The sequence below is a fragment of the Pundamilia nyererei genome, unplaced genomic scaffold (assembly GCF_000239375.1).
Source record: "Pundamilia nyererei isolate P.nyererei 1_Seehausen unplaced genomic scaffold, PunNye1.0 scaffold00021, whole genome shotgun sequence".
NCBI classification, from domain to species: Eukaryota; Metazoa; Chordata; class Actinopteri; order Cichliformes; family Cichlidae; genus Pundamilia; species Pundamilia nyererei.
In genome coordinates, this window is record NW_005187422.1 from 2,107,748 (window position 1) to 2,128,586 (window position 20,839).

The 20,839-nt window shown below is 43.1% G+C and overlaps 1 protein-coding gene across 5 annotated transcripts in view; it reads left to right on the forward strand.

Moving 5' to 3' along the window:
* The window catches only part of phactr3b (phosphatase and actin regulator 3b), a 56,955-nt gene that overhangs the window by 21,176 nt on the left and 14,940 nt on the right, over positions 1–20,839 (forward strand). For 3 of the 5 annotated variants that reach the window (XM_005726646.1, XM_005726650.1, XM_005726649.1), the window contains exons 2-8: positions 5,872–6,030; positions 6,162–6,236; positions 6,376–6,516; positions 7,453–7,683; positions 7,757–7,964; positions 9,201–9,391; positions 10,687–10,840. In XM_005726646.1, coding sequence (XP_005726703.1) covers positions 5,872–6,030; positions 6,162–6,236; positions 6,376–6,516; positions 7,453–7,683; positions 7,757–7,964; positions 9,201–9,391; positions 10,687–10,840 — 1,159 coding nt within the window. Of the gene's footprint in view, positions 1–714; positions 991–2,104; positions 2,173–5,871; positions 6,031–6,161; positions 6,237–6,375; positions 6,517–7,452; positions 7,684–7,756; positions 7,965–9,200; positions 9,392–10,686; positions 10,841–20,839 lie in introns of those variants that run through there. The other 2 variants (XM_005726648.2, XM_005726647.1) reach the window with 2 other exon arrangements.

Here is a 20,839-nt window from a genome sequence, read left to right on the forward strand (position 1 = left end):
GGCCCAGTGGCGCCAGTGTCCGGCAGCCTCGCCTCTGTCAGTGCGCCCCAGGGTGGCTGTGGCTACAATGTAGCTCGCCATCACCAGCGTGTGAATGGGTGGATGACTGGATATGTAAAGCGCTTTGGGGTCCTTAGGGACTAGTAAAGTGCTATATAAATACAGGCCATTTACCATTTACAGTCCGTTTTCAATTAATTTTTAAATCCCCAAGAGCAAATTTAAACCCATACAATTTAATCCCATTCATTTAAAGCAAGTGTAATCTAGGTGTTTTTAACATTATATCCTCCTGAGAGCCAGCCTATTCCTTTATGTCCTCTCTAATGGACATTTGTTTTTGGTCTATATCTTTTGACTTATTTGAGCTAGTCCAGATGACCTTAATAGAGAACATCCTGGACTTTCCATTGATATCTCATGTATTTGGGCGGGCTATTAAAGGCTATTTTAGGATACAAAAAAAAACATGTACAAAAAGCATTAAAATCCCTTTACATTAATTATTATATATAGTAATTCATATATGACGTATATTATACATTAAACCCTGTTAATGTTAAACCTGTAGTCGCGGCTAAGCAGCTGTTAGCAGCGTGTATGTTTGCTACTGTACTACATGCACAGTACAGTGTGTCAGAGTGCATTGGTGTATTTGCCCTCCTCCTCCCGGCGGAGGGGCGGGGTCCATATGATTGCACATCAACACTCACGGCTAGCTGCAGACGCAACTCAGTCGCTCACACTTTCTCCACTTTCAGCTCACTCCCGGCGTTCCCGTCGCTGTTTAAACAACGTTTCCGCAACTTTTAGGAAGAGGAAAATTGAACATAAAGTATTTTTAAAATTATTATCATTGTGGGGTAATTCAAGAAAGAAAAAGAAGAGGAAGAGAAACCATCAGTCTCTGGTTCAGCCGCTCCGCTCTTTGGGAAGATATGATGTGAGCACCGAAGCTGCAGGAGGACTGGATAACCGCGCATCCTTTAAGTAAGTGCTTCACGCCTCACCGGCACGGATTTATGGCTCGTGGAGATTAATAACCCCTAACACAGTGCTGCTCGTTTACCTTTTTTTTGCGGGGGGTCATACGCTGCTTGCGTATCATTATCATTTTCCTCTGATAATCTTATTGTGACCCGTAGCGTTCAGCAGCTAGCCTGTACCTAATATTGTTGTTCTTTCACTGCTATGACTCTACAGATGAACGACTCTTTGGGGACTTTAGGTGTAACATTACTGGAAACGACCTCTCCCTGCTGACTGACTGTTTTTATGTTATCTGCAGCACTAAACTCATGACAGATCATTTGTAGTGTAAGTGATGAGGCTGTTGTAACATTTCCAGGAGCTCTGTGTTTCCCATCCTCAGCAGCCTCATTGTGTGCACAGCTTTTCTCTAGGTTACTGTGCACACACTACAGAATCTGACTTTCACCACTTGTTTTTTCCCCCCTTTGCTCCAAAACCCTCCACCAAACAAGTGTCCTGCATTTGCAGAAAGCCATGCTGACGCCCTTACCACTTAAATAAATATTTTAGCATTAGTTGTACAAATGAAACATGCAGCATCTCCCTGACTTACATTATGCACACTTGCACGCTGAGACGCGATTGGCTGCAGCTCAGCGTCTCTCCGTGTGGCAACAAGCCTTCCCCATCCACCCAGCAACTCCCTATTCCTCATGCTGTGGTGAGTCTCTCTGCCTCTGAGGGCCCTTTCTGCAGCATCCGACGTGGTAACCATGGCAACGGAGCCTGACCCTGGGCATGCTTACTACAGGCTTGACCTGGATTTCTCTCTACATGCCAGGCAGGGGCGCATGACTTGGGCAACTGACCCGCTTCTCACATTGATTGGCTGTCGAGCAGTGAGATCAGAGGCGACGATACGCTGCTTGTTCAACGAATCAATGAACTCACTTGTGATTGGCTTTGTGTCACTGGGTGTCTGAGTAATGTGTTTGTAATGTTAACACATTTGGTAATGCTGTTCTGGAAGAGGAGACGGGTGCTTTGCCAGTTTTTCTAGGATGAAGACTGGCTTTTCTTTCTTTCTTTCTTTCTTTTTTTTTTTTTGAATTAATCTAATGTGCCAGTAGGTTTAATCGTTTTGGATTGTGCACTAATGCTTGGGGGAAAAAAGACATCTGAAGATGATTTCTAATCCGTGTAAGTTAAGATGATCTCTGGCTTCTTGTTGCTTGGTTTTGGAGGATTTGAGCTTAATAATGAATTATTTTTAATTGCATATTTAAAAATTTTCTAAAATAAATTTTTGTTTAGCACTTTTGCGTCACATGCCTGGTTTCATATCCACCACCTGGCTGGTTTCTGTGTGGAGTTTGCACGTTCTTCCTGTGTTTGCGTGGGTTCTCTCTGGGTACTCCGGCTTCCTCCCAGAGTACAGAGACATGCAGTTAGTGGGGGTTAGGTTAATGGGTGATTCTAAATGCTAAATTCCCCTTGCTGCAAATTTTGAGTGTAAATGCTTGTTTGTCTCTCTGTGTAAACCCTGTGACAGGGGCAGCCTGTCACCCCGGCAACCCTGAATTGGATAAGTGGAAGAGAGAGAAATTAATTTATTACGAAATTCTGTCCTTTTTTTTTTTTTTACTTTTAACTATTTACTTCTCTTCATTCCAGGGAAACAAAGCAATCTTTGTCAAAAATGACTGTGTTAAAGGTACTTTTTGTAAAAACCTTCTGTAAACTACAGTTAAAACTTTGACCACAAGATGGCAGTGTTTTAAATGAAAATGTTAGTGTAGTTGCCTGCTGCGCCAGAATTAAATGCACAGTACTGTGCAAAAGTCGTGAGCCACCCCTCATTTGATCATATTTTGGTAGGAAATGGGACATTGGTGCATTGATTTATTGAAATATGCAAATACAAAAAATAAGAAAAAAACTGAGTTTATTCATTTCTAACAAGCTTGAAAGTCAATATTTGGTACGAGCACCTTTATTCTTCAACACAGCTTGAAGTCTCTTGTGCATCTTTCTTATCCTTTCTTCAAGTTGTCTTAAGGAACGGTTCTCCAGGCTTCTTGAAGGACATTAAACGCTCTTCTTTGGACACGATCTCACGCTGCTTCAGTAATGTTGAGCGAACCATGACTGAGCTTCCACCATGTTTTAGAGACAGGAGGCACTCACAGTTGTACCCCTCTCCTCATTTCCATAGTGGTTATTGATTTAACCACAATTTTCAAATTCGGATTCATCACTTCATGAGACCTGTTGTCACTAACTTTCAGGTCTTGTGTAATTTGGCACACCTCGGTTTCATCCCATGAACTTGGTGCCTTTTTTCTACTTGAACGATTCACGATTCACAGTGTTAAGTAGCAAGGACTGGACTGAAAATGAGTGAAGAATCAGCCAATTTCTAAAGAACTTTAGCAACATTGTTCCGTTGGATGTGGAAGATATGTTCCTGATAGGTATGCACCTGTTTGGCAGATACACTTTTTCTGTAATACTTTTTTAGTATTTATTTCCCTCTTTGTTCCAGGGAAACACAGAATTCCTGATAAGCAAAGTGACCACACAGTGTTTAATATCTAGCTAGCACAAAACTGCAGATAAATGTCGGCTACATATAACTGTATTAAAATGTCAGTGTGTTTGCTCATGCTGATGTCACTGGGACCGGCTGCAGATATTCAGTCGATATTTCTGCACATCCTTAGTTTCAAATATCAGCTGATTTTTGACCTTTTTTGTGTTACATTTGCTTGCCTTGCCTCCACACAGACACACCCGCCCACCTGTGGAATTTCCCTGTATAAATAGCGGCACATTCAATGTCTTCCTCTTACTGTGTAATTCGAGTGTATATGTAATTCATTTCTGGAGGGATAAGTGAGCAGATGTTGTGGATTTAGTCGCCTTTGACAGAAAATGGAAGTGTTCATAGATCCGTCGCTGCGCAGCCCACGGCTCAGCTGTAAGATCCCCGAGGTGTCAGCTTGTTGTCGGAGCCAGACTGTGTAGGAGTGCCTATTTCTGTCCTCTCTCTCTCTCTCTCTGTGTCTCTCTGCCACTCGGTGCATCATGACTGAAGTCAGCACGGTCAGCCTCTTTGCTTCTCTGCCTGTCAATGTGAACCCTCGTATGCAGCTTAGCGTGCAGACTTAAGAGCACTCGAAGGAGTCAGAGTACCTGCTAAGAGGGAGAGCCATTGATTGAGTTTGTCTGTGGCAAGAGATCAAAGCTTCAGTGCAAAATTAGTCTATATGCAAAATGTGAATCTGCAGCTGTTTAGATTGTTGCTCTGAAGCAGTGAAATATTTTTAATTTGCAGCTTTGCAGATGTGAAGATTTCCTTGCCCTGCTTGCCCTCAGTGAAGACTAGAAGCCACTAATACAAGTGATTAGTCATCACGCGGCGATGATATTAATTTGGTTATTTTTAAAAAGTAATATAATATAATAACTCTGATATTCCTCATTAATTGTGAGTGGTGTTAATTCAAAGTGGACACATTTAGGAACCGCAGGAACAGAGAAACCACATCGGCTCATAAGGATTCCTTCTAAACACAAGTTTGTCCAGGATTTACAGTCCTGTGATTTTTCTCCAGGCTTTCTGAAGCTCTTTCAAAGTTTTTCTCTTTATCTCTCATTTTCAATCCAGCCCTCGTAACTGTCCAATATCAGAGGATTTTCTTTTTGTTTGTTGAGCCACTTAACTCTGGTGGGCAGTTAATACAAATAAATAATAAACAAATGAAAATACTGACAATAAATTAGTTTAAAGGAAAAAAAAACCCTCTGGTCTTACTTTTCTTGACAGAGTACATAATTGCAAACTTGAGCATCTTCACTGATAACTTTAGCATATTGGATCAAATAAAAATGACAAAGCTGAACTTTGGGGAGATCATCTGCAGCTGAAGGTAATGTTATTGCAATACTCAGCTTATTGCGATTTTTAACATTTTGCAATAATATCGTATCGTGAGTGAAATTCTGTGATAATATCGTATACCACTGGTAGACATACATCTTTATAGTGTGTTATGAAGGTTTCTTGTTTTTAACAGTGTCAGCTTGAGCTCTGGGAAATCTTGGTCAGCATCTAAACTATTTTAAACTATTTTCTGGTCTTTTATTGAGGGGAAAAAGGAAATAATATGCAGTGTTTCCTTGCAGTCTTGCATTAATGGAGTAATTATTCAACCACTGACAGAACATGAATTGTAAAAACTTGAATCACCTCTTTTCAAAAGCAGGCCTTCCAACACGCGCTCATCAGTATCCAAAAATAAAAACAAACGCCGGACTAAAAGAGACAACGAAAATAAACAGTGGGGGCTCGGAGGCGGGCAGGAGGTTCTAAAGGGCTGTCAGTAGCTGCATGCAGGATTTGTACGACTCTGTCACTAATGCACGATGTTTCGCACGCTGATGTTTACTTCACTGAGAGAAGAGTGCAGGCTGAAATGGTGTAAAATCAGTGTGGAGTCAGGCTGCAGATGTCTGCTCTGATGACCTAAGGAGAGGCATTCGAGCTGAAGCTGATTTTATTTATTCCCTGCGTGTGTTTCAAGACGTCGTTTAAAAGCCTTCCATTGTGTGCGTGTTTTGGGGCCGGCGAGGTCTGGCTGCCGTCGAACCATGTGAGTCACACGGCAACAATGCTATTCTCTGTCCTCTCCCCTCAGCACCGCTTCTCCTCAGAAATGAGGCTGGAATCAATAAGGTGTTTGCAGTGACCCACATTTACTGCTCTCAGATGATGAGAGGTTATCGGTAAACGAGGGATTCAAGAAATTCCTCCAGTCCTCACCGTGATGTCGTGAACGCCTGGGTGGATTTTGTTTTCTCAGCCCGTGTTAAAGGCAGCTGTGTTCTGTATTGCAGATGTGATGGACCAGCAGAGGGCTCTGCATTCAGGTTGCCTGGTCTCAGGGGTCCGTACGCCTCCCGTTCGCCGCAACAGCAAGCTGGCCAGTCTGGGACGCATCTTCAAGCCCTGGAAGTGGAGGAAAAAGAAAAACGAGAAGCTGAAGCCCACAGGAGGTGAGTGTGACGCCGTGCACTTCCACGGGTGGCGTTAAACGCTGAAAGCCATAACATGCAAATAGTCCCACGCGCTCTCATTTCCTTATGCAGTCTGAGGACCGGTTTGATTAATGTTTGTGTTCGTGTAGCGGTGGAGAAGAAGGCAGCTGTACGGCAGAAGAGAGATGACCTCGTCAGGAGGAACCCCGGGGAGACCGAGACAGGTGCAGAACCACAGATGAACACACGTTAGCGCACTAGCACACATATGACTCCAGGCTTTGCATGGTTCACTTGCTCAGCCACATGAGGCCTAAACTGCCACGCAGACTCATTCCTGTCGCCTCTGTGTGCTATTTGCAGAGTCAGATCTTGCTTGTGGGGGTAACAGTGAGGACCTGGACACCCCCCCTCACTCTGACGGTGAGGACAGAGACGAGGAGCCGGTGGCACCGCTGGCCAACACTAATGAAGACCTGGGCAGTGATTTAGAAAGCTCAACAGGTACAGCGATGTAGGCTCAGGCTTTGTGTTCACCTTGTTGCTAGCACTATTTTCTTTTTATACATATCCTGTAACTGCCTCACAAAAATGCTGCTTTATTGCATCAGTTGTGCAAAACTGCTAAACATATTTGTCACATCTCTAAGAAACTTTAGGAAAACTGTTTTTAGCATCTTTTAGCTCATTGTTTTGATTTTATAGCTCATCTGTTTTTTACTGGATAGTCTCACATATGTAAATTCATCACAGCAAACAACAGACCCACACCACGCTGGGGGACACAGGGAAGCATTTATCGTGTAAAGATGGGAATTTCCCAAAACAGTTGGTTTATTACAAATATAAAAAATACAGGAGAGTAAATAAAGGTGACGACTTGACCAAAAGTATGGCTCTTAGCGCTTAGCTAATACTGGCCCTGCCAGTATCTCAGCCAGCTATATTTGCCATTATTTTGGTATATATATTAAAATTAAATAGAAATTCAAAAGAAAGGAAGAGATGAAAAACATTTCAAATATGTTATAAAAGTTTCTGCAACTTCCTTGTTGACATGTGTTCACAAAACAAAGAAAACAACCACCTGATGCAAGTCAGAGTATAAACAAATAATCCATGACTTGTTGTAACAGTGCAACAATTATTTTAAGGGCTCATAAATAACAACACACAACAAATGTCAGAAATCTGTTTGTGTTTCACGTGTCTGAAAGAAAATGTAAAAACATCCGTCAATGTTTAAATCGCCAAATATGGATACAGACTCTTCCTTACTTTAGTTTCTATTTTCATCACCTGATTTAAAATAAGTGATATTGATTATAAAATGGGTTTTCCGAGTGCAGTTGCGCTATGTCTCTGATTGTCCACTAGGTGGAGCCAAAGGCTTCAGAAACTCACTAAACCTTTCGGCTTACCTTCGCTGTGTGCTTTCAGTACAAGATGTGACTGAAGTGGCAAAGACAGCAGGTGATCAGAGTCAGAGTGAAGATGGAGAAGATGAAAGCACCTCAATCAGTGACCCCAGCGAAGAGCAGATGCAGGGCAAAGCCGAGGGTATCGAGGGGAAGCAGGAGGCGGCGGCGACCAAGCCTCAGAGACGAGCCAGCACCCCTCCTCCACCCAGCCTGCCTGTCAAACTGCTCACCAGGCTGGGCAGCTTAGAAGGTGCGTCCAGCAGGACTCACACTGATGTAAAACCAGCGTTCGGTATCTGACTCGATGTGTTTCGCTTCTCCAGGTGCTCCTCCAGTGCCGGTGAAGAAGTCCCCTGCCACCTTACCCAGGAACTTCACTCTGCCCAAAGACCCCCATGGCTCTCTGTTGAGAGGCAGGATCTCCACACCCACCGGGTCCCCTCACCTCGGGGCGCTGCACCCACAGCTGCCCCCCAGCTGCATCATTGAGGAGCTGCACCGTGCCCTGGCTACCAAACACAGACAGGACAGGTCAGGCTTGATGTGCAGCATTTCCACCACGTCTCTGTTTGTGTAGTTGCCAAAGAACACAAACAGCATTTTGGTCAGTGAATGGATTTGCATTAGTCCTGTTAGACAGAAACTCCCACGACAAAAATGTAACCAATGTGGAGCCAAAAAAAAGACCACAGGCGTCGTGTAAAAAGAGGAAGTATTTCTAAATATATTTCATGTATGGATTTTAAAGACCTGTTTTAAATGATGACCCCTTCAGAACAGAATCCAACTTATAATCAGCTTAATCTCACCAGCAACATATTGGGACAGTTTCTTTTTAACAAGGAGCAGCCATGTCTGACCCCCTCTGACCTTCAGGGGCAGCTGTGCTGTGTGAGGATATGCTTCACGCTCGTCCTTCAGGACATAGTGGAAGGGTTGGAGTCATATGTGAGTGTTACTCACAGACTGGAGCTGCAGGCCAGCAGGCTGTTGATTAGATTTAAAGAAGCAGCCTTCTGTTTGAGTTTGCCTCCCGTTAATGCTGACCCAGACAGTGTGTGCACGTGGACAAAGATGCTAATCTTCAAGTGCTAAAAATGAATGAAATGAGGATAAAATTTGAACTTTTTTTGTATTCTAGTGCAGAAACCAACAAAATGTGAACAAGTGTTTAAAAAAATGAATGAATGGATGATTGATTGTGTTTAGTTTTCTCTAGATTTGCTTTGATGTTGGAGCTTGAACAAGGACGTGCAAGTAAATGCTTCACAGACCTATAGTATTATTGGTATTTTGAGTGTTTATACTTGTGGATGTTTCATTTGCGAGTGTTGTTGTGTTTTTATTAGATCTGTAAACCTGTTAGTGAAGCAGAAAACAACAGAGAGGGATTCCCGGTGTATTCAAAGCTTTTCATCTCTTATTTTGCCTTTGGAACCCAAACTGAAGCTTTATGCAGTTTAACAACTGTTTAGTGCTCTGTTTTATAGTTTACAGTCACCTCATGAAGATAAATCAGTCTGTTGTTCCAGTGTCTTGGTCACAGGATTGTCACATTGTGATGCTTTAGTTGTGCGATATCTGCCTGGGCTGCAGACACAACCTGAACTCTTTAATCACTTCAGTGACTGCTGCTCGACCACGTTCGGTGGTAAACTAACATTTCAGCTGCTCTCTGAAAGATGAGCCGTGCAGCATCTCAGTCGCTCAAACTCAACAATCCACCACAGCTGTAACTGACAGACATCTCGTGACATGTGACCTCAGTTTTCAGATGAAGGAGGCGCGCTCGTCTCCGAAACGCCGTCCGGAGGGCCGCCTGTCTCGCACGTCCAGCACAGAGAAGGACCCGGCCGGAGAGTCCGAGAGCAAGAAGGAGTCTGACGAGAACAAGGAGAACTGGCGTCTGGATGAATACTTGAGCGACCAGGACAGCTGGAACGAGTCTGTGATCTCCGGTATGTGTGCCGACAGCCGACTTGTGGTATGATGTTTGCTTTACTGTTATCGCCCACGTTCTGTACAGAGCCCAAATCTGGGCACCCTGTCAGTGGATAATGAAGCTGCATAATCTGTGGTGATGTTTGTTTATACTCGCAGCCTGACGGGGAGATTTACATGGATGATGAATGGCATACTTGCTGGTGTTAAGTTTCAGAGCCTGTCAACATCTGCTCTGGTGGCCTAATTCTTAGCTGTTCATTTGGGTCAGTGGTGCTCGGACTCCTGCCGTTAGCATGTCTGCGACTCTGGGGGAAAAAATGTTAAAAGGGTGAAGTGTGGAGTTCACTGGAGACTTAAATAGCACTGCCACAAAGGTTTACTCTTACCCAGAAAGGTTTAGGCGCAGAGATCGTGATGCTAATGTGTGGTGAAGGAGATGCTAACAGGATGAAAGCAGGAAAAAAAACAATGAATCAAAGGGAGTCACAGCTCAGATTTAAGAATGATAGCAGTGCATCTTTGCACAAATCAGATATTTTTGGATACTATGAATGCCTTTAATGGCCTCTTTTGTCAAGCAGAAACATGTGGTGTTAAAACTTAGAGCCCAAAAACGGCAGTTCTTTCAGTGGACGAGCGAGGCTCGGTAATAATTTGAATATTTTTGATGCCTAAAGTTGGGTTTAGTTGACACTCCTCCGCATCAAAAGGAGCCAGTTGAGGCCCAGGATGCCTTCTGGGCATCTTGGCTGGTTTGGGAACATCTTGGTGTCCCCTCAGAAGTGTTGGAGGAGGTGGTCAGGGGAGAGGGGAGGTCCGCTGCCCTTGCGGCCTGGAATGGCAGAAAATATGCGGATGCTGGGATGGGCATTTGCTTTTACCAATGATTCCAGACACAAACTCTGCCTCATGATGTTTGTGTCAGGAAGGGCATCCACCACAAAATCTGTGCCAAATCAAACATGTGGATCCATCTGCTGTGGTGACCTCAGCCAAGTTCTAACATTAGTCTAAGTAATTGGCAGGTATCCGTGTTTGTGCACAGCAGGCATGTCACAGTTGATACTTTCATCTTTTATATGCAGTCTGTGTTCTTTTAAATTGAACATAAACTCAAAATATTTAAAACATGAAAGGTTTGATGGAGACGAGCACTCGGTCAAGGTGTGACATCTGATCTGCTCAGTCCGATCAGTTTTCAGCTAGAAAGCCACTGTACAGCCACTGTACAGCCACTGTACAGCCACTGTACAGCCACTGTACAGCCACTGTACAGCCACTGACGTTAACTTGTGTTTGCCGACGACAGGGACCCTCCCACGCAGAATGAAGAAGGAGCTGCTGGCTGTGAAGCTTCGGAACAGGCCCAGCAAGCAGGAGCTGGAGGACCGCAACATCTTCCCCGTCCGCAGCGATCAGGAGCGGCAAGAAATCCGCCAACAGATAGAGATGAAGCTGGCCAAGTGAGTCGCTGTGTGTGGAGCCAGACCAGCATCCCACCCCTGTCTGACCCCCACCCCCTCATCGTGCTCTGTCTCATGTATGTCCGTTTCATCTCTCATCATCGCTGTTGACTGCACTTTGCCTGCTTGTCTATTTCCCATATGTAAATAATAATTATAATGATTATAATAATGTGAATGATAGAGGTCCTTGAATGCAACACAGAGGCTTTTAATGCACATTCAGTTTGTGCCCTCAAACTGAGATGTGTAAATCTCTGCACAGTGTAAACCGGTAACAAGTACAGCAGAACATTGTTTTTACACACAACACTTTGATCACATCCGATGCGGTAAATGAGACAGAAACCATTTACAGACAAGCAGATGCACTTCCTATGACTGTGCACAGAAAGTTCACCAAGAGGGCAGATGGCCGTCAATGAAAGGAGGGAATGGAGCTAAAATATTTATTTATACCTGCTCCAAGACAAAAAGCAAACATCAACTTTGTTTTTGCAAATATTTCATTGAATGCAATATTTCCATTTATCAGAGTTGAAGTATAACAACATTAATGTTACATTGCTGTTATCACATAATTACTAGAATCCTGCTAATATATGCTCGATTGTTTGAAACAGAAACGTGTATAAAAGAAGCATCAGGCTGAGGTGGCTGTTGTCAGGCAGATCCTGCTAGAAGTTCTCTGCTCACAAATACTGTAACTACCTGTGTCAAAACTGAGCATTTTCTATATGGAGCTTAATGAAAAGTTCCAGACATCCCAGGAATGTTAACTCTGTGGGTTACAGTTCAGCTCCTTGTGAAACTTTCCAGGAAAGGTCGTTTTCCCTCTTATTTCTGAAATACACCGGGTATCTCTGACGTAGCTTCACTCTGTCCTTGACACGTTTTCCCATCACAGCCAGAGAATTTTAAAAGCAGGACATATAATCCAGAAGGAGACTTTTATTCTGAAAATCATCCCATGTGTGTTTATCAGAGCATGTCAGTGAAACCTTCACTGAGATTCGCTGCTGCCGGTGAGAACAGTTGGTGACAGTGAGCCTAGATTGTGTTTAAAAGATGGATTTAGCCACTGTGATGTCACCCTTTATATATTTATTTATTCATTCATTCAAATTTCATTCAAATGTAGCCCTTTGGCTGCTGCCATGTTGTTTTTTTCTGGCCCAGAAATAACCGTATTTGTGCAAGAGGTTGGAGTGCTGAGTTATCAGCTTGATTAGCATTTTTCAACCCCGGTATTTGCTGCTGGAACCAGGCAGTGACCGAACACACTACAAGTCAACCTAACGCTTTTATTTTCAGGTGTCTACAGCAGGGGTCTAATCTAATCTAGTACTAAACTTTCACGTCATGTTTTAGTGATTACCAGTTTTCTTGAATTTTTTTTTTTTATTATGCAAAATATAAAACATCTCTCCCCTTTAAACACCCCTAAGAAGCCATCATCGTCATACAAGCGCCATCACTCTTAATAAACCTAAAAATTAAAAATAGGCCATGATACTTGATTGAACATGACGTCGAATGTGTTTGTTGCCACTTGTCTCCTAAAACAATGAATCTGAGCTAAATGGCACTGGGATCTAGAATTTTATGAGTCCTTTCCCAAAATTCCTGCACCTCCCTACATGTGCCTTCTCCTCATTTTATACATCTGTGATGATCTTGGATCACTTTGACATAGATCACATCAAGTGTACCAGCCATCCACATCATACAGATACAGTCGCCTAAAGAAATGGTGTAATGCCTCCATAACCATGCTCACAACAGCTACGTTCACACTGCAGGTCTTAAAGCTCAATCCCGATTTTTTTGTTGTTGATCAAATACGATTTTTTTTGTCTGCTTGTTCACTCCACAAATAAAATGCAACAGCAAACGCGCTCTAGTGTGAACCCTCAAAGCGGCCCGCATGCGCAAAAGAAGACGTCACACACAACGCGCTCTGTTTAGACCCAGAGCAAACAGTATTGTTTGACTGATGGGCCTTAATATAAAGACTTGTTTCAGACTTCACGTTTCCCAATTTTGCTTTAAGTTATAAAGTTATTTTGTTCTTTACATATGGCCTAATAATGATCCTTATTGCTGTTTTAGAGGAGCGGTGCTTCAAAGGATAGTTACAGATTTCTGTCACAATCTGCAGATTATACAGTACAAATAAAATGTTCACATTCCTCCAACGTTGTCTTCCCAACAGTTTCACTGGATGGCCAACAAGTGTTCACGATGTCTTCTCCGGCGCTGATAATCGGTGTCTGTCTTGTGTCAGTGACGTAAAAGACGGAAACAGCAGTCGCTTTCTAAAACATCAGATATGTATCGGATTCAGCACCACATACGAAAGTGACCCAGATCGGATTTGAAAATATGGGATTTGTGCCGTTCACACTGTCAAACCATGATCAGATATGGGTCGCAGAGGGTCAAAAAAGTTGGATTTGATGCGCTTTCGCCTGCAGTGTGAACGTAGCCTAAGTTGCTCTGTTGCGTGTAGTTCCATGTAAATAGTGCAGTCGAGTCCTACCTTTATAAAGCTCGTTCATTTTTGTTGTAATGCACACCTGTGTGAATTTTACGCAGTGGAAATGTATTATGTATTATGCAGGTTTAAAGAAAAGAAGAAGACACCTTTCAACGAGTGTATATGTGAGCAGGCAGAATGAATGCTAGGTTATTTGAGAGTTTCTGTGCTAACGTGGGTTTTGGTTCTTATAGCGCTTTTCTAATGAGTATTGAGCACCAAGTGATTTTTGCTACAAGCCTCATTCACCCAGTTATAGACCCGCATTCATACAAGCAGTTTTTTCCTATACCTAAGCAAACACTAACTGGTGGATGCATCGGGGTTCAGTAGAAATCGATCGACCAACCTTCTCCTTGATAGGACTTCCTCCTGACCCAGAGCCACCCCAGCTGTTTTCCACATCAGCTGTGTGTAGATTGTAAACACAGCGATTGTTGTTGCTCACCTTTGCTTGGATGTGCTTTTCTGGAATGTGGAACAGGATTTTCTGAAAGGCAGAGCAGAAAGGCCACGCAGATCATAATAGTATTTGTCATGTTATGTAAAAGGCAATAGGCTGTTACTACGGTGACTTTAATAGGATTATAGTGACTATAAAATGAGATTTTCTTTTGTGTGTGTGAATAACACAGCGACAGGGTGTTCTGGTATGCTTCTGCAGCATCAGAATTGAGAAGGAAAGTTCATATTTCTCCGAGTCCCCAAAATAAATGAGTTCTTTGGAACACTTTCATACCACGGTGAGATCAAGTGTGGGCGTTGGACAGTAACACAGGCTCTCTCCACAGTGAGCGACTCCGACTTTGAGGACTCACACAGAGTCGATGCTGATTTTAGAGCTGTTTGCACTTTTCTCTCAGAGGACTATTAACACATTGAGTTGTTTTTCATACCTTTGTTGATACGGGCAGCTGTGATAATAGCCTGTTAGCAAAGTGCTCACACCTCACTTGTGCTTCCGAGGCTGCTAAGTGCTTTAATTCGACGTTGACCCGCTTCCAGCGAGCTGAAATAGAAGCTATTGTTCTCAGAGAGTGACAAACAAGTGCAAGTTTCTAATTAGCTTTTCCAAATGCATCGCTACGGCTCTGAGCTCTGAAGACTGAATTACAGTAAACGTGTTTTCTCAGCTGAACAGCTTCAAACCATGTTGCAGTGCAGAATGCTGTGACATTTTCTTCAGTGATAGCTTATTATATGTGCATATGAAAGCCTCTAAATAATGCAATAGTTAATAAAGCACCTGCGTTATACTGTAATGCTGTTTGCTTTTGTTGAACAGGCTCCTTTAAGAGCAGTCTACTGCTGTAATCAGTCAGTTTGTAGTAACCGTGGGTTACCACTGCGTGTGATGTGTAATATGCATTGTGATGATGATGATGATGATGCAGAGAATCCTGCCGCTTTACAGGTCCTCTCAGCTCTATGGAGAGTTTTAGCTTCTTTGAGCTTTTTGTTTTGATTTTATTCATATTTCTCAGCAGAACAAAGAAACTGCTGAAAGGAGGCTTTAATTGTACTTCAGATAAATGCCTCTGCTGTTCTGTGTTTGCTGTGTTTCATAACGAAGTTGTTGTATGTTCCTCTATGAGATGATCGGGAATCTTTGTGGTTGCAGTTTCGCTTGATTTGTAATGCTACAATCCAACAAATTTCTCTTAAAAGCACTTGTTTACTTTACTGAATGTAACACTGTGCTGTTATAGACTGACTATAAGGGCTGCTCAGTTCCCATGCCACATTCTTGGCTTTCTATGAGAAAGACTAAGACTAAATCACTGGAGGTTCATCTGTGGAGGATATGAGAGACACTGTGGTGATTCTCACTGTGGAGTCTGCCCGTGAACCAAACCACAGACAATAAATGGGAAGTTAAGCGGCGGATACCAATGTGACTCTAGTGTGTCTAAAGTGTTGTTGGAACTATTTTTTACCAGAGTCAGGTGGTTTCCGTCATTGGGTCTTTCATGTTCACACAGACGGTTTTTTAATCTTAGGTTAAATAAGATCACGATTGATTAAAATGTTGAGTAAGCAATAAAATGTTGTTTGTCATACATGAGGGGCATTTCAAGTCTTATACAATAAAGATGCTTTCTAAATATGAATACTTCATACTTTAAACCAGTGTTTCCCAACTAGTGTGCCGCGGCCCATAGGTGTGCCGTGAGAAATGATCAGTTATCTGGTTCCACCTGATTAGTACTCGAGCGATCGGCGTGAGTACATACCTGCTCTAATTGATTGGGTTGCAAACTGCCAGTTTAACAGAAGAAGACGAAGAAGAACTTGCATAATAGTTATGCTGTGAGACGACGCAGCGTGTAATAGCAATAGATAAATATTTGAAAGGAAAAAGTAGTCAGTCTGACCTGGGTCCTGGAGAAAGTTCGGACCCAGATGAAGGCCCTAGCATGAGTAGTGGTCAGAAGAAAGCAAAAGAGGTATAAGTGGGGACAAACGAGCCTGGTGCGCGGGAACATGCCGTGTGACTTTTCTAATGTGAAATATGTGCAGTGGCTCTAAAAGGTTGGCAAACACGGGTGTAAAGTATGATCTGGATGTGTTGCATTATATCCCATTGTATAATAATATGTGTTTAGGGGCTTAAAGGTGGTCTGTTGGATTGACGTCTGGTGACTGTGGAGGGTATTTGAGTACAGAGAACTCGCTGTCGTGTCAGGAGATGGCTGCACTGTGGTGCTAAAGGGATGGATGGCAACAATACTGTGTGAGCGTAATGTGGAGAAGATTTCCTCTGCACCATTACACCATCACCAACCATGAACAGGAAAGGTTGGATCCATCCTGCCATGTTGTTTGTGCCAAGTTCTGACCCTGCCGTCTGAATGTTTCTCTAGAAATGGTCATTAGACTAAGAGTCAAGAGGCTTTGGCAACTGAAACGTCACATGGAGTCAGTGAACTCCCTTGATGTCCTGGATGTAATTTCCTTCCGTATCCAAACACATCACAGGTCAGAGCAGTTAATGAGAGAGATGAAGAGTCTGAGCTGAGAGAGAGGTGCTTTCCATTCCCGTCTCCCCACACTGAGACGGGAAACAAGGCGCTGAGTGTTTGATGAAGCCTAATTAATTTACAGCTAAGCCTTTTGCTCCCCGCTTTGTAACTTTGTAACTGTGAGAGATGAGTAAAGCAGGGAGACATTCAGACAGGCTACATAATGCTTCTCATGAGCTCCTTTGAACCTGGCATCATGCTTTTTAATGTGCCTTTTTCCTGCGCTTTCACCAGAGGCATTTCACAGCTGCGTGCTAGTCTGGATAGGCACCGTTCCTATGCCTGCATGCAGTATACGTGAAATTATCACAAATCCAAACTAGTTCCAAGCACGCCTCCTTCCATGTGCACAGACACATTTCAGCAAGTAACTGCAAAATAGAAGAAAAAAAAGGCTTCGTGGGTTTTTTCCCTAAACTTACTTATCTTTATTCTGCAGGGGGCAGTGCAGTGAGACCCAGCTTGACCCCAAGCAACACTTATATAAAGTCAACTCCTGATCACTCTTGCATAATGAAAACAGAAAGCGATCAATTGTGTGTCATAAGTGCACAGTGTAACAGTGGGGCTCTGGGTATGAACAGTGTGTGCACTGTGTTAGGTAAGGACAGAGGTCAGCTGCTCTGTTGTGAGCCAAGGTTCCTGCTGATAAAACCCAGTTCACTGTGTGCTACATTACTGCAGCGATTAGTTTTGTGACTGCAGCTCTATACAGTATATAAGCCTCCACATACACCAAAGGTCTTAATTATGTTTCTGACACAAGCAGCAACCTGTGGCCAAGTTCAGTTCATCCAAAAGTGAGTCAGTTCCATAGACTGTCCTGTTAAAATGCTTCTCTTTATCGTAGGAATAATTTCTCCTTATAGGTACATTTTATTGTAACTAACCTGTTGTACTTGTATTAGGACTTAAGTTACACACGACTGTGGAGTGGGGAAATTTATGCCGTAGTGGTGTCTGAAACCCCAAACTGTGACCCACAGCTGAACCCTCGAAGTGTAACTACACCTCAGTCGACGCCGCACGCGTCTGCTGTGATTCGCCTGTTCAGCGCCCTCGATACTTTTTCACCACCTTGTTTAAATTGATCAGTATAACAATCATCCTCTCAGCATAAGGAATAATAATCGATAAAATGTCAATATGAGCACCTTGAGGCAACTGTTGTTGTGATTTGTGATGTAAATAAAGTTGAATTGAATTGAAAGGAATCACAAATGTAACAGTCGGAATAGACGTGAGGGAATGTACGAAAGACCGGGGAAAAACCTCCCAGCATTTTATTAATTTCTGTCATGGCTGGCATAGCTATAAACACTCAGAGCGGCCACATACTAATTAACACATAATTAACCGGCAGTGCCTTAAATGACATCAGCCACTTGTGTAGGTTACATCAGCAGGATCTACAAAGCTTCCCTGCAGAAGTCCAAGTCAGGCCTTAATAGAAGCATACCCAAGATAGCTGAAACCCTCATCTAGCTCAGCTAGTTCTGGCTGAGCAAAACTAACAAGTTGATGACCATGAAAATAAAATTGCACCTTTAATTTGCAATGTGCAAAAACCAGTGGGTGACATCACAATTGGCTACATCCATCTTTTATATACAGTTTATGATTCAAATGAGACATTGAGCCAAAAGCAGGCATAGTAAAGTACATCGTGTCATTTTAAACAAAGAGCCAGCTGGGTGTAAAGCCTTCTTTTTCAGATGTGCAAAAGTTATCTGCGGGTAAAAATCTGCAGTTGAATTATACTGACATGAAGATCAGAGAGCTGGCTGTGACCTCGAAACAGATCATCCATGAAAAAAAGACTCGAAGTGCACGCATCGAGAAGAAAGGGGAAGCCACTGGTGTACTTGAAAAATAAATAGAGCACAAGACGATGACAGAAAAATCCTTTGAGCTGTGAAGACGGACACCAAAACGGCGACTTGGCTGCCAGTCTGTAGAGCTGTTGTGGTATGTGTCACAGTTCACAGGTTTTAGAAGACTTAAGCAGCAAAATTTCAGAAAATATCAAAAGATGTGCAGCTCGAGGTCGAGCAGCGAGAGTCCAGCTCACAAAGTGGAATTTGCCGAATATTAGAGGAAAGCTTTATGTGGGTGCCGCCATCCAGACTCCATAAAATATACATGTTATTTTGCTGCTTTTGGGACTAGCTGAGCCTAACGGCAGCATTCAGAGACGTACTCATGTGTTGTGTCTGCTTATGTACTGAGGATTTCTCTGATCTCAGTGGCTGACCTCTGATTTACAGACAGACAGACAGTGATTTAACACATACTAATGCAACCTCAGCTTTTATCAGTGACAAACCTGGAAGGTCTTACACAACTGCAGTAACAAACAGCCAATAAAGGCAGCTGCTTTATGGTAAAAAGAGAAGCACTTTCCCCAAAGGTGATACTGCTTGCTTAAGCAGTGTCATACTCATGGTCGAGTGCGCTCTGCTTGCCCGTCTGCCTGCAGAGAGCTCTGCTGGCCGATGGAGGCAGTGTAGAAAGTGTTCCAGCCAGTCTGTGGGCCACGCTCAGTTGTGCTGTTGTTCTGTCATCCAGCCTCACAGGAGAGCGAAGTTATAACATTCAACTAGCTAAAGTGAGACTTGGGTGTTAAAAACAGTGGAAGCACTGTCTGCACCCTGGCTGAAATGTCCCTTTATGTATTGATTGAGGTAATCTTCAATTCCAGATGGACTGTAACAAGTGTCCCATCCAAGCCATTAAGTGCCTGCAGAGTTTTGCTGTGTTTGCAGGCTTTCTCACAGGTGCTGCCTCGCTCAGCTCCGACCCAGACTGGCTGGTCAACAAGACTCATCTACATGAACTGAGTCAGGGCTGCGGACAGCTGAGGCGTGCCATTGTTTAGGTTAACAGAACCGTATGTTTGTCTGCGAGCGTCTCCGTCCCGCTGACCACGGGCTTCTGGCACAGGACGTGATGAGTCTCTCCCTCCCAACAGCGGTAAACAAACGCTGATTCGGCCTCTCCCGTGCCTGCTCTTGAAACACCCATCCTGCACCGGTGATTTTGTCCGCGATGAGTGAATCACACTTAATGTGTCGCATTGAGTGAGTCGTGCTGAATCAAACAGAGCTGTGTTTGTGGAGGTGGCTGAGCACTGCGTGTCCTGGTTAAAGCTGTGAAGGGCCTTGGGAGGCACAGCTGTTTGTGCAACATCAGGAACAGAACAGCCTTCATTAGGGACAGAGAACAATCAGTTGTTCTCACCTTGAGTCATCTGCAGAGCAGCAGCACACATGACAGACAGCTGCACGTTGCCCTGAGCTGATCCAGTCAACATTTTAAAGTGGCTTTGTCCCGAATTTAAATGTGATTATTTTTTTTTAGATATTTTTTTCAAATTGTTTTTATAAAGTAGGTTTTGCTTGTGTAAAAAGGGACGTATCCTAGAAGTCAACACTGCATTTTCAGAAATGCAATACAGTACGGATGTAAGGAGTAAGGAGGTGCTGCAGAACTGCACTACACATTTTAACAGGTTTGAGAAGCAAACATTATTCAACAATGCATAGATGAAGCCGAGGTGATAGCAACGTGCTAAGCTGTTTGCAGAGAGAATTTAATGGTTTCATCAGTATTTACAACAGAGACAGAAGTTTGAATTATCTGCAATCCTGCAGTTTTGGCATGTTTGTGGTCTAAATACTAGAGGCTCAGCCAGGACGGCAATATAGCCTTAAAACGACGTCACGATATTTCATGGAAACTTGTGATAACAGTATTTCACACGATATTAAAAATAAATCTGGAACATTTTATCATGACTGCAGTGTGCAAGCAGCAGCATTTAATAGTGCTAACAGTGAAAAATGAAACAACATAAAAGATCTTTTGATTCAACTTTTCAGTCAGCTGCATGTGACAGACTACCTGATGAACGTGACTCTTTAGAAACAAGGTTCCAGCAGCATCGTTGTAGTGTAATAGCAGGGACACAGCATTGTATCCAGTGACACTGCAAACGTAGGACATTAGTAAAAAAAAGTAGCCTAGTTAGTATTTTCCCTGGAAATAGTTTTATTGTAACCACAGTAAAGTAACCATGAAATTCTTTTTACCTGGAACGTTGAGTCTTGGATCGAACTTTCTAACCAGTCGATTGCAGCCCTGCTTTTCTGCGGTTACGTATAGGCCACACACTATATGTCCTGATATATGACGTGAAAATGGCGAGTGCTCCAGCGAGGTTCTGTTGAGTAATTTGATTACATTTGGATCACAAATCAGTACCTCCTTATTCCTTCACAGCCTGGTTGTTCTCAACAGTTTGCTCTTTGAGGCCTGACCTCTTGTACTTAAACCACCTTCACACTGTTGAAGTTTTTCCTTTTTTAGATCCTAATGCTTCAGTCACATGAGGGACAACAGCGATTGAAGACTGTGAAGTTTTGCAACAGTGTGCAG